We start from the raw sequence: 13,296 nt of genomic DNA, 5'->3' as shown, positions 1-13,296 counted from the left end.
TAGAGACTCGGAGAGTCTATAGACTTTCATATATAGGCTATATGGTGTCAATCAATCTTTCTACCCATCATATTCTCGCAATCAAAGAAGAACATATACTGGCAATAACAATACTCTTTACAAGACATCTTGCACTGATGAAAGCACATGTAAGTGTGTGTTATGCTCAATAAGTCGATTAACATGTGATAGAATATATGACGCAAATTACTACCTCAATGCCCATTTCCAGCAAATATGTTACGAACTGTGATGAATTTAGTCAAGTTTGTCAGAAGCCTCTTCCTTCTTCTAGAACAAGAGAAACATGTTCACAACCCATTTTTTAAAACGATAACAATCAATGTTATGCTAATTGCATGAAATGCCCTGTTGTTATTCCTAGGCTTCTTCTTCTTCTTATTACAGTGCATGAAATGCCCTGTATTGTTATTACAGTGCATGAAATGCCCTGTATTGTTATTCCTAGGCTTCTTCTTCTTCTTCTTCTTCTTCTTCTTCTTCTTCTTATTCTTGTTACCTTTTTCTGCGATTAATTCAGCCCGAACCGCTTAACGTAGAAACTTCATTCAAACTTTGTCGCGTAGGTCTTGTAAAGGACACTTATGCTATGTATTTTTCACTTTTCTAAACTTTATACTTTTTAAGATATTAAATAAAAACGAATCGAAATTTTCCCATTGACTTACATTGGGCCATTATGACATCATAATAGGGTCTTTAAACTGGCTTGCACCTGTGCTTCACTGACAGCTGCACCAAATCAAACGAACCTCTTCTCTGTCCCTCTCAATTTAACTGTAACTAGGAACATTAAGACACCTTCCATTCTCTACTTATTTTCTCTCCATCTCTCCATCTTTCTATCTATCCCTCTCAGTCTACTTTCTCTCACACTGAATCTCTCTTCTTCACTCCATTTTTATCTCCTTTTTTCAATATTTCCACTCTCTTTTTCTCTTTCACTCTTCTTTCCTTCTTCCACTCATCTTTCCTTCTTCCACTCTTCTTTCCTTCTTTCACTTTTCTTTCCTTTCTTCACTCTCCTTTCTTCTTTCCTTCTTTCACTCTTCTTTCCTTTTCTTCTTTCCTTCTTCAACTATCATTTCCTTCTTTCACTCTTCTTTCCTTTCTTCACTCTACTTTCTTTTCTTCTTCCACTCTTCTTTCCTTTCTTCACTCTTCTTTCTTTTCTTCTTTCCTTCTTTCACTCTTCTTTCCTTCATCCTCTCTGCTCTCCTTTCTTCACTCTTCTATCCTTTCTTCTTTCCTTTTTCCACTCTTCTTTCCTTTCTTCTTTCCTTCTTTCACTCTTCTTTCTTTTCTTCTTCCTTTCCTAACTTGTGCATTTCATGCACTGGTATTTCCTTCAGGAAATGCATTTTCTAGTTCCTAGGCATTTTCTTCTTCTTCTTCTTCTTCTTCTTATTCTTCTTACCTTTTTCTGCGATTAATTCAGCTCGAACCGCTTAACGTAGAAACTTCATTCAAACTTTGTCGCGTAAGTCTTGTAAAGGACACTTATGCTATGTATTTTTCACTTTTCTAAACTTTATACTTTTTAAGTTATTAAAGAAAAACGAATCTAAATTTTCCCATTGACTTACATTGGGCCATTATGACATCATAATAGGGTAATTAAACTGGCTTGCACCTGTGCTTCACTGACACCTGCGGCAAGCCTCCAAGGGTCCTCTTCTCTCTGAACCTCTCCATTCAACTGTATAACTAGGAATATTAATAGACACCTTCCATACTGTACTTTTTTTCTCTCTCTCCTTCTTTCTCTCTATCACTCTCACTCTACTTTCTCTCACACTCCATCTCTCTGCTTCACTCTTTTTTTTCTCCTTCTTTCAACATTTTGTCTCTCTCTTTACTGTCTTTATCCAGAGCCACTCTTGTTCACTCTTCTTTCCTTACTTTGTTTCTTCCTCTCTTCTTTCCTTTCTTCTTTCCTTCTTTCTACTCTTCTTTACTTTCTTCTTTCCTTCTTCCACTCTTCTTTCCTTTCTTCTTCCCTTCTTCCACTCTTCTTACCTTTTTCCTTTCTTCTTTCCTTCTTTCACTCTTCTTTCTTTTCTTCTTATCTTCTTCGGCTCTTCTTCCCTTCTTCCACTCTTCTTCTCTTTCTTCACTCTTCTTTCCTTCTTCCACTTTTATTTCCTTCTTCCACTCTTCTTTCCTTCTTCCACTCTAATTACAGTGCATGAAATGCCCTGTATTGTTATTCCTAGGCTTCTTCTTCTTCTTCTTCTTCTTCTTCTTCTTCTTCTTCTTCTTCTTCTTGTTACCTTTTTCTGCGATTAATTCAGCCCGAACCGCTTAACGTAGAAACTTCATTCAAACTTTGTCGCGTAGGTCTTGTAAAGGACACTTATGCTATGTATTTTTCACTTTTCTAAACTTTATACTTTTTAAGATATTAAATAAAAACTAATCAACATTTTCCCATTGACTTACATTGGGCCATTATGACATCATAATAGGGTCTTTAAACTGGCTTGCACCTGTGCTTCACTGACACCTGCGCCAAATCCAAGAAACCTCTTCTCTGTCCCTCTCAATTTAACTGTAACTAGGAACATTAAGACACCTTCCATTCTCTACTTTTTTTTCTCTCCATCTTTCTCTCTATCCCTCTCAGTCTACTTTCTCTCACACTCAATCTCTCCTCTTCACTCCATTTGTATCTCCTTTTTTCAATATTTTCACTCTCTTTTTCTCTTTATCCAGAGCCACTCTTGTTCACTCTTCCTTCTTCCACTCTTCTTTCCTTTCTTTTTCCACTCTTCTTTCCTTCTTTCACTTTTCTTTCCTTTCTTCACTCTCCTTTCTTCTTTCCTTCTTTCACTCTTCTTTCCTTTCTTCTTTCCTTCTTTCACGCTTCTTTCTTTTCTTCTTTCCTTCTTCAACTATTCTTTCCTTCTTTCACTCTTCTTTCCTTTCTTCACTCTTCTTCCCTTTCTTCACTCTTCTTTCTTTTCTTCTTTCCTTCTTCCACTCTTCTTTCCATCTTCCACTCTTCTTTCCTTCTTTCACTCTTCTTTCCTTCTTTCACTCTTCTTTCTTTTCTTCTTCCTTTCTTAACTTTTGCATTTCATGCACTGGTATTTCCTTCAGGAAATGCATTTTCTAGTTTTGTATTGATTTCTCAACTAAATCAAGTGAAAGAAAGTTATATTCTATTTGAATAAAATAATTGACTACGGCTACTTAATGTTTATATGCAGGATATGATAAAAGTATAACATTGAAGATAGACTTCAGCAGAAGCAGATAATAGTCAATTAGGATACTAAATTATATCTTTTTGCGAGAGGCCTATTTGTTAAAGAAAATAAAACTTTCGATCGCAAAAAACTTGTATGAGCAGTGCCTAATTTACCTAATCTCCCTGACAGCTGATATCACCCCAGTGAACTGTGTAACATTTATTTCAATGAACTTCCTATCTTTCAAAAAAAGGTTTGGTTCTACTTGAAACAGGCGCATCCTAGCATGTCGGGCATCGGGATATTGGTAATTGACAAGGAAGTGGTCGAATAACCTGCTGAAGTAGGCGGGATAAAGTTAACCTCGCTTTTTTTTCTAATGGGCTTGTGGCGTGTTTGTGTCACGAGAAGTCAACGTCAATATCTGCTTTCGTTCATAGACGTGTAGGGTAGCTGTAGAAACGACAGTGAATCGACGAAACAGAAAACTTGGTAAGGATAGCATGCATTTTTCGTTTTTCTTATTTATTTTTTCAATGCATGTACTTTTAGGTTCATGTCTTCATTTAGCAGAGCGGCCTCCATGCGTGGACTAGCGTGGAGTGGCTGAAGGCCTACAGGCCCGTAGATGCTTGGTTCATGAACGGAAGAAAATTGAACTAGCTAGTAGTACCAAAGCATGACAATATCGTCATGGCGAGAAGGGTTTGGTCGAAGAAGGCTCAATTGAATGTAATAGAATGATCGATTTCTACAATTTTGTGCAAACGGTGTCAAGATATGATTATGAAGGCGTTGTGGTTTACCGGAAGACGTCAGCTATCCGGCTAATTTAGCTAGCTAGCTGGCTGGCCCGCTAGACATACATCCCTTCACGCCCCCTTTTTCTTGTCAGCATTTCAAACCACACGCTAAGCAATAGCCTCGTTTGTTAAGGGGTTAGCTAGATACCGGCAGTTCAAATTCATGGCTAAAATGTCCGTTTAATGTCACTCAGAAATAGCTCAGGTATTGGATTATATAATGATTGTATGACTGAACGTGACGTTTATTCACCACCAATAAAGGTTAGGAAGCTATCGGTAACGTTAGCTATAACCTCAGTGTGTTTGAGTGGTAACTTGAGTAGAAAGCTAACTTTAGGTGAACATTACATTGTCATGGTGTCCCAATTACGTTTTGGCCAAGGTTTCTGATTACTGTATTGACGGGCAGGTAAATACAGTTAGCTGTCTCGCTCTGAAACCAGTGGGTGATGAAGATGCGGCTACAAACAGCGCCATCAAATCAGCTGATGTATCCCTTAGCTAGCCAGGTAGTTGAATTCGTTTCTATCTGTATGCAATTCATTTTTCAAGGTAATCCTATCAATATATTATTCTTTATTTCAGACACCAAGTTCCATATAAAGTAACAGACATACAATTATGATAAATAAATAAAAATAGAAATAGAGAAAAACAAAAAGATACAACACACATAATACAGTGCATTAAAAAGTATGAAGACATTTGTGCCCATGTCGTCTTAAGTTTGAGGTAAAGCAATAGCTCTTTAGAGGGTTGACCAGAGCCTCTACTATGCAGTTCTCAGACTTGTCCAGTCGACACACATCAGTTTTCTCAAGAGCGCCTCACAAGTTGGTACGTGCTTAGAAACAAACAACTGACTAGCACTATGCCACCTAGGCACATGAAGCAGCAATCTAAAAGCATCATTGTAAGCTACTTTCAGTCTCTGTATACTCCTTTTCCTGTAATTAGACCACAAATGAGCAGTGTACATTGGTGTTATGTAGGTTCTAAACAGGGAACATTTAACCGAATCTGAGCACATAGAAAACTTTCTTAATAACATATTGGCCTGAGAATATATTTTGCAGCGCTGTCGATATATATCGTTGTCATCAGTCCAATCATCAGAAATGACATGGCCCAGATATCTTATTTCCTCACGGGCACCAAGGGGACTGCTAGATAGATAAAAGGTAGGGAAGGTTAATTTCCTATCCTGATTACTTCTGACTATCATTATGTGGCTTTTCTTTGCATTATATTTAATATCATGGTCTATGCCATACTGAGAGCACACCCTCAGCATCTGTTGCAGCCCAGCACTGTATGGGCTGAGTAAGACCAAATCATCTGCGTACATCAGGTGATTGACAATAGATTCCCCTACAAGACATCATCTTGAGCACATTTTGTAAGTCGTGGACAGTTATGGTAAGCGTTATCAAGTTGATACGGCCTTTGCTAAACAATTGCACAATTAGACGAGCATTTCTGATTTAGTAACTTATAGATTTTTGCTTTCCTTATTTATTTATTTATTTATTTATTTTAATTGACAAGTGAAAACTGACTGGTGTTTTTTACCCCACCGATAACCCTTTTGGTAATACTGAGCTGGTTTCTAAAGTCCTCTAAAGACCATACATGGAATCAGAAGGTTAGAGACTTTAATGTGTCAGTAACCCCAGTTTATATGGGCTTGCCTTATTTGCAACCCTATCGGTTTGTTTCATTGTCCGCGAGAGAATTTTGTTAAGGCCATATCACAAATGTGTTTACCTTTTGAATGAAAAAATGAAAGTGAACAGAATAAACATATTCACAATTCAGAAATAATAATAAAAAATCCCACAAAACTCATAACGTCCCCTTAACATGTATGATTGATTTAAAAAATAAAATGTTTTGCAATTTGCTCTAAGAAATTTCTAATTCCGAACAAAAGATTTTCTCATTATGAATCATGGAAATTGAGCATGCATTTTGCTCCAGCTGGGAGTAACTTGTGACATGGATGGCTGTCAGTGAATCAACATGTTTTGATTTGGAATTAGTGGCAGAAATAATCAGGGTCATCGTGTTTGCCCTTTAGAAGTGAACCAAAGTGAGGTGTTAAAAATACACGCTGAAACAAGCTGGACCAGACACAGAGGCTTATAGCTGTTATGTTCTTTCCACAGGTGGTCACAGAAGGCGGCTCATCACCTCCCTGTGTTTTTATTTACATTCATTGTTTTCCTTCTAATTTTGACCCACCCTTCCCCCTGAAAACACCTGTCTTTGCCCTCCCAACTCTCCACGCCCTAAATCCTTCCCTGTTTTTGGTCAGCGTGTATTTTTATTACCTTATTTTGTTTTTGGCGCCTTCAGATTCGGGATCTGTGAAGTCTCTTCATGGCAGTCAGAAGGGGACACATTAGATACTTAAAAGTGAGTAGCAATGTGTATCTCCAAAGATCAATCATGTAGGTCATGTTGCAGTAGGTTATTGTGATGTAGCCCAGCTCCTGTATATTCAAGATAATGATGGTTTTGAGAATGCTGCTTGGCCAACAAATTCTCTCTTGTTGTTATCAATGCTAGCATCAAGAAGCAAAACTATGAGCAAAGTTTTAATTGTGTAGTTTGATGTAGTGTAGACATAGTAGTTCCCAAATCCACCAGAACACTTGGCTTCTGAAGACGTCATTCAATTTTGAACCATCCACTTTGAGCCTTTGTATTAGATATGTGGAATTAGTAAGACGATGGATAAGAAAACTGCCTTGGGTTTTTCCCATGACTGAATGGTCTTTGTCCCCTTCCCATCAGCACCATTTGTTCTCTTCCTAAGTGGGAATTTGTGCAATAAACACAGTGTTTGTTCAGGTCGCCAGAGCTGACATCTCACCACAGGAATACACAATAAGACTTCTTTGTCACACTGAATGGAACATTGTCAGATAACTGCAGTGCTCATATGGATCTCTGAACGCAAACATCAAGCAAGAGTGAATCTTTCAGACACAAGGCATTTTTGTAGCCTATTATAAGGGTTGAGGTTTCTTTGTGTTAGTTAAGGTCAGTATGTCTATGTGGCTTACAAAGAAGTATAACCAGAGTTAGATGCCAAAGGCGATCAAATTTAAGTACTGGTTTCTACATTTATTTTAAATATATTTTTTTCTCATCAGAATCTGAATTTGTAGTAGCTATTTTCTCAACATGGCAGTTGATCCTTTTATGTAGAGGTGAGTAGCGGACCACAATAAATGACTGCAAGTACCTTTTCATAAACGGCTTTGGATTATCAAAATAACTAGACCTGGCTGTGAAGGTAAATTTGAAATTGCATGAAATGCCTTGACATAGGTTGAACAGATAACAGGGTGTGGAATATTTAACCTTTCACAGGGCTGTTCATGGTGTAGCTCAAAGTAGAGCTGGTGGTTCAAGGAGTCATACTCCTCCCAATTGGCCATAACCCTATGGGTCTTGCCATAAAGAAGGGATTTTGTTGCAGTCCACTCCTAATGTTTCACTATGTTGTCTCTAGTCGTCTTTTAATGAAGTGACAGTCACCCTCGGTCCTTATGAAACTGAAACGCTTAACCCATGAGTGCTGGGTTGAACACTTGTAGGAAATAAAGATGGCCTGCACTGTCTATCAGATGGAGTGTTAGATTCAGTAGTTTCAGCTACCAGTTCAGATTGTAGTTGGTTTCTTTGTTTATTCAGATATTCATTCATTCATCATTTTTCCATGATTTCACTGGTTTTGCTAATATGAGCAGTTAGTAAACGTGCGCCAATACTGCTCATAATGTTATCAATGACAAAGGTTTAATAGAAAGATGAACGGTTAAATGCCTTAAACAGTGATATGTTCTCTATTACCTCTGAACTCTTAGGCTCCTTGTTGTAGGAACTTTGCAGCTTCTGTTTCCATATTTTTACGAGGTTAGATGAAATTGATCATACCTTGTTAAATTTGATCATTTTTGAAGATTATTTAATGGCGGCCTCAAGAGTTCGTTTGAGTGATTTCACTTCTTAATCACAACATAACAGTTACTGAAGTATTTCCAAATGATCAGAGACTGTGGCTACTCTTTCAGTAGAATGGTCTGGATGGCTGTTTGGATTCCTCAAGCAAGACTGGATGGTGCTTTTGCTGGGAGCTGTTATGTAACTGCAACTTGCAGCCAGCGAGCCAGTAGGGCTAACAAATGTCTGCAGAACTTAACAACTATGAAGCTTGAGTTTGCCAACCAGGCATGCACCCTGGATATCTTTGAAGTTCTGTAAAGCAGTCAGAAGAGGAATTTTTATGGACAAACATGAGTAACTATTCAGTTGTTGACATAGAAGAAGTGCTTAATCATCATTGCTCCTCTGATGGCAGAAGCCATATAGTTTGGATGAAGGGAGTATTTGCTAAGTGGTTCAAATATCCCTGGTTAAAATACCGTTGGTGCGTTATGACTGAATTCTTCTGTGGTGACCTTGTGAAGTCAGACAGGACTAAGTCTTTGATAACTCTAACCCAGTTCCTCTCTTGGACGTTCATAGGAGGTGCATGACATGTCTAACGGTTACGAAGATCACATGGCTGATGACAAAGATGCCAGAACAAACCTTATTGTCAATTACCTGCCCCAGAATATGACCCAAGATGAATTGCGCAGTCTCTTCAGCAGTATCGGGGAGGTAGAGTCTGCCAAGCTCATCCGTGATAAAGTGGCGGGTAAGTCTCTTTGCACAGGTCTGTTTCTGTTTCTCTTGCTCTCCGTCTCTCTCCCCCTCTCTATATATCTCTTGCTTGAGTTGGCAGAGAAGCCATGGGGTTGTCTGCATGTCAGGAATATTCCACCTGATTTTTATTTCAGTAATGCTCCCCCCCCCCCCCCCCCCCTCCATGACTCGTATTGAATTATTGTTGACTGTGGCCTGTTTTCCCCACTCTTTCCTTAAACCTCTCTGTGTTCGAGAGAGAGCCAGAGAGAGGGACTCTCCACTCAGACTGGCTTATATTTTTATATTCTTTGTTTTGTTGGGTTTCTCCACAACTTCAGTGCAGTGGACAGTGGACATTTTTTATTAACGATATTTATGGTCACATTTTGTGGACAATTATTGACATACTCATGAATGTTTTCCTCAGTGTTGACATTACTATACTCAATTTAACGTTTGTTTTCTTTTGCTTCAGACCTTTTCTGAAGACAAGTCCGCATCTACCATGCAGTAGTCATTTTGGGTCTCTTTAGTATGGCTCCTTTTTAAAAATTAATTTCACATGAAACTTGTCCTGAACATTTTTGGGTTTTATTTTTTTTCTCATTTACTTACAGACTTGTTTAACCCTTTTTAAACATTAGCATGTGTTGTACGGATTATTTTGTTCAGTATGCAGCGTTTTGAACTATGCAAAGTTTTTTTTATTTTGTTTTGTTGTTTTCCTTTTTTTTTCTCTAGGCCACAGTTTAGGGTACGGATTTGTTAACTATCTTAACCCTAGTGATGCAGAAAGGGCAATCAATACACTCAATGGGCTGAGACTACAGTCTAAAACTATCAAGGTAACGTGCTTAAAGGTGTTCCTGTACACTTGTTTCAAATGGTAGATTGAAAAGCTTTCACTTAGCCATGGGTCCCTCTGTCAGGTCTCTCTGTAGATTATTTTAGTTCTCATGCAGTTGACTTTGCTACATGATAAACATAGCCAAGGAATATCCCAGAAACTGTCCCATACAGCCTTTTACAGGATTTCCTATACATTTATTTTCGTGAGTTAACAATCTTATTTATTTTATGATTTTTCTTTATAAGCAAGTTGGTTATTTTGGTTTACTTATCTCCTGCACCAAACAGTTTCAGGATTGGTCTGTAAACTGATTGAGAATAATCTTACAATCGGTTTTCCTCGAACCACTCAACTCTACTTTGGTTTACTCCTTTTTTCTGAGGTCGGAAAGTATAGAAACTAAAATAATGACTTTTTTTAATAGCGGTGTCCTGGGGGTTTGGTTGAAATGTTTAGATCCTTGAAATATTTTCCACAGAATGCACCACAGATACCAGTTAAATGTAAATATGGTGCTGAACAACCACCTAGTATTCACTTATGACACATTTTCTAGTGAAATAAACATCAGAAAAATAGCTGTTTTTTTCTCTTAATAAATAATAATAATAAAACAAATTTTAACATAATGATAATTCAATTTACTTTCATGTCCAAGATCTCCAAGAAACTGAGAGGATGTTTTTTTCAACCTCCTTTGTTCTCAGGTGTCTTATGCCAGACCCAGCTCAGACACTATAAAGGATGCCAACCTGTACATAAGTGGGCTGCCCAAAACCATGACGCAGAAAGATGTGGAAGACATGTTTGCACGTTATGGTCGAATCATTAACTCGCGTGTCCTGGTAGACCAGGGAACAGGTGAGTGCAGGAGAAATAAGAACACGAAAGGATCTCCTCTACCTTGAGTTGATTTTTAAGTTATCTAAGTTGATTGTCCTGTGCAGGTATGTCACGGGGTGTGGCGTTCATTCGCTTTGATAAGAGGTCAGAGGCTGAAGATGCAATTAAGGACTTGAATGGGCAGAAACCACCTGGTGCCACAGAGCCCATCACAGTGAAGTTCGCCGCTAACCCCAACCAGGCGAAGAATTCCCAGATCATCTCGCAGATCTACCACGCACAGTCCCGACGCTTTGGAGGGCCTGTACACCACCAGGCCCAGAGGTTCAGGTCAGGCCACGTATTCAATGAACTCCTTTAAGAAAAGAAATAGAGCCTTAGGGCGCGATCACACTGAGATGCGTAAAAGTCAGTGACGCTGTAAAGTTGAGAATATTTTAAGTTTTATGCGTGCCTGAAAAAAAACGCTCGAAAAACGTGACGCGTGGTGCATAAAAGGGGCGCACGCAAGGCACGCCGTACCATAGGAAAACAATGGTTTTGCTAGCAACGTGTCTTTAGAAACTTTTTTTTTGTGTGTGTTCGGCCCCTTAATGGTTTCTTTAACATTTGTAACATTGATTGGTGAGATGTTTATTATCAAGCATTTTTTTATTGGCACATTTATTAAGCGTTTGTTTAAAAAGTGCTTTGCATGAAGGCAGACAGTTTGAGGAATGTGCAGGTTAAAAATGCAAAGAGATGTTGGTTTCTGCATTTCATTGTTATGCCTTATAGAAATATATTTGCTAATAGAAATATAGTACCAAAAGTGCTTCAGTAGATTAAAACAATTAAAGCAATTAGAGCTAAAAGACATTCAAATTAATATTAGGGGAAAAAAAGGTTTTAAAAGCTCACTTAATTGTGCTTAGTTTCTAACTAGTCCTCCAGTCATCTTCCAGGGGCTTCAGTTTTGGGCCATAATGAATTAAGGCATTTATTGTTGCTCTTTCATGAACTCTGTGCCTGTGCTCCCCCCAGGTTCTCCCCCATGAGTGTGGACCACATGAGCAGTATCTCCGGTGTGAACGTCCCAGGGAACTCCACCTCGGGCTGGTGCATCTTCATCTACAACCTGGGCCAGGATGCAGACGAGGGCATTCTGTGGCAGATGTTCGGTCCATTTGGAGCGGTCACCAACGTCAAAGTCATCCGAGACTTCAACACCAATAAATGCAAAGGGTTTGGCTTTGTGACCATGACAAACTACGAAGAGGCAGCAATGGCCATTGCTAGCCTCAACGGTTATCGCCTTGGGGACAAAATCTTACAGGTGTCTTTTAAAACCAACAAGTCTCACAAGTAAACATAAGACCCCAAATGAAGGAGAGATATCAAGATTTTCTGCAAAAAAAAAAGAAGAGGTTGGCACTGTTTAAATGCTAATCATATTTTTTTTTTAGTGTAATCCACTCCGTGCATTTTCAAGTTTTACAATATTCGTAGATGTCTAATGGAAAGTAGATACTTTTCAATATGTTGGATGATGCGACAAATGTTTTAAGTGTGTTCTGCATCTCTGAAATTATATAGACCAACTCCATACTTCAAAAAACAATTGTAGTGTCTGTGATAATATCACAATGTGCCATATGTGTGGAGAGAAACTGAAGGCATGCTGTCTTTAAGACTCTGATCCACTGCCCCATAGCACTATGGTGGCTCATGAGTCCAAGATAGTTTGGAAGCAAGATGCCTTAATCTTACGATTTTACCCCCAGTCCCTCCCCACCTCTGACACCCATTCAGAGAAGTCGTCACTTGTTGGTCTGTATAATTGCATGACTATCAGTCACTGAGCAACACCATAGGCAATGATCTCTCAGAGAGCAGAATCTGAGTTTTAAGTACTGCTTTCTTGGCACTTGATTTGAAAAGAAGAAAGAAAAAAATGTGCATGGTCATTATGAGGGGTGTGGTGCTATTGCGTTCTTATGAGTAAAGCATTGAGGGGATTATTTTTTTTTTAACTTGTAATTTTATGAAAGGGACCCTGAGAAAAGACTCAAAGGACCAAAGAAAGGTGTCATTTCCCTCTCACAAAAAACAAGTGGGGATTTGGAGCAAATCCTCCCTCCTGCCTCCCTGAATTGGAATATCTGGATACAAGGTACTAAATATCTGTGTTTAAAAATCTCATTTAAAGCATTGGTGTTCTTATGTGAAATGTTTGCTTTATGTCTGATTAGGATTTTCTTTAATTTTTTTTGCCTGAGGGGAAGTCAAATTAGCTTTTGTTTCTCTATGAAGTTTAGCTATGAAATATGAGAGGCTATTTAATTTTTTTTCTACATACTAATCCCTGAAGCTTCTGAAGACTGCCTTGTGATTTTATTGATTTAGTTTTTTCACCTTTTTTTTCTTTTGGTTTTGTGATTTCCTTCGTTTTCATTGTTTCACTTGGCATTTGCTATCATTAAATTTTATTTCGTTTTGGTGACATTTTTTTGTTTTGTTTCTTTTTTTAAACATTTTACAGTTTTGATTTCACCCATCCATTTTGGTTGGTCGTTCAGTGTCGTTGGCCAGAGGTTATATGGTCATGCCGTGTCAGACGGGGTCCCAGTCAGCAAAGACTTGTTCTTTTCTCTCAGTGTGAGATTTTCGACAGCACAGATTTGACTGATACTTGCTGGTAGACCGAATGGACTTTAGATTTGACAATATACCAGCTCACTCGATGTCTTGGAACAGGCTCTGATCTCAAATTATGTCAATTAATCTTTTAAAACTGATTGATTATTGGATATTCTGACATCTGTCAGGAGTATATTATTAAAGTGTTTTGTGCCATCTTGGAGCGGTCAGTTGTCATACTGATTGTTTCTGAAAGTCA

General features: G+C 38.4%; 1 protein-coding gene across 2 annotated transcripts; it reads left to right on the top strand.

Annotated features, from left to right (window-relative positions):
* The first annotated feature begins 3,609 nt into the window (after positions 1-3,609).
* elavl1a (ELAV like RNA binding protein 1a) lies at positions 3,610-12,900 on the top strand. Of its 2 annotated transcripts, XM_080837843.1 has the most exons (7): positions 3,631-3,707; positions 6,380-6,439; positions 8,561-8,735; positions 9,467-9,570; positions 10,283-10,436; positions 10,523-10,748; positions 11,442-12,900. In XM_080837843.1, the coding sequence occupies exons 2-7, from the start codon at positions 6,404-6,406 to the stop codon at positions 11,764-11,766; spliced, it is 1,020 nt and encodes a 339-aa protein (XP_080693969.1). In that variant the 5' UTR covers positions 3,631-3,707; positions 6,380-6,403; the 3' UTR covers positions 11,767-12,900. The 2 variants fall into 2 exon arrangements, with proteins under 2 accessions (XP_080693970.1, XP_080693969.1); XM_080837844.1 differs by lacking the exon at positions 6,380-6,439 and having other exon boundaries at positions 3,610-3,707.
* Positions 12,901-13,296: the final 396 nt, after the last annotated feature.

This window comes from Sprattus sprattus (genome assembly GCF_963457725.1).
Source record: "Sprattus sprattus genome assembly, chromosome: 4".
Lineage (NCBI taxonomy): Eukaryota > Metazoa > Chordata > Actinopteri > Clupeiformes > Clupeidae > Sprattus > Sprattus sprattus.
The sequence above is the reverse complement of the archived record's forward strand: the minus strand, read 5'-3'. Positions and strand labels throughout refer to the sequence as shown.

What these genes read in the sequence shown, in the direction of transcription:
- elavl1a (XM_080837843.1), top strand. Translation starts at nt 6,404, where the DNA reads ATGGCAGTCAGAAGGGGACACATTAGATACTTAAAA. An exon ending in TACAGTCTAAAACTATCAAG is followed by an intron (nt 9,571 to 10,282) that starts GTAACGTGCTTA and finishes CTTTGTTCTCAG; the next exon opens with GTGTCTTATGCCAGACCCAG. An exon ending in CACCAGGCCCAGAGGTTCAG is followed by an intron (nt 10,749 to 11,441) that starts GTCAGGCCACGT and finishes TGCTCCCCCCAG; the next exon opens with GTTCTCCCCCATGAGTGTGG.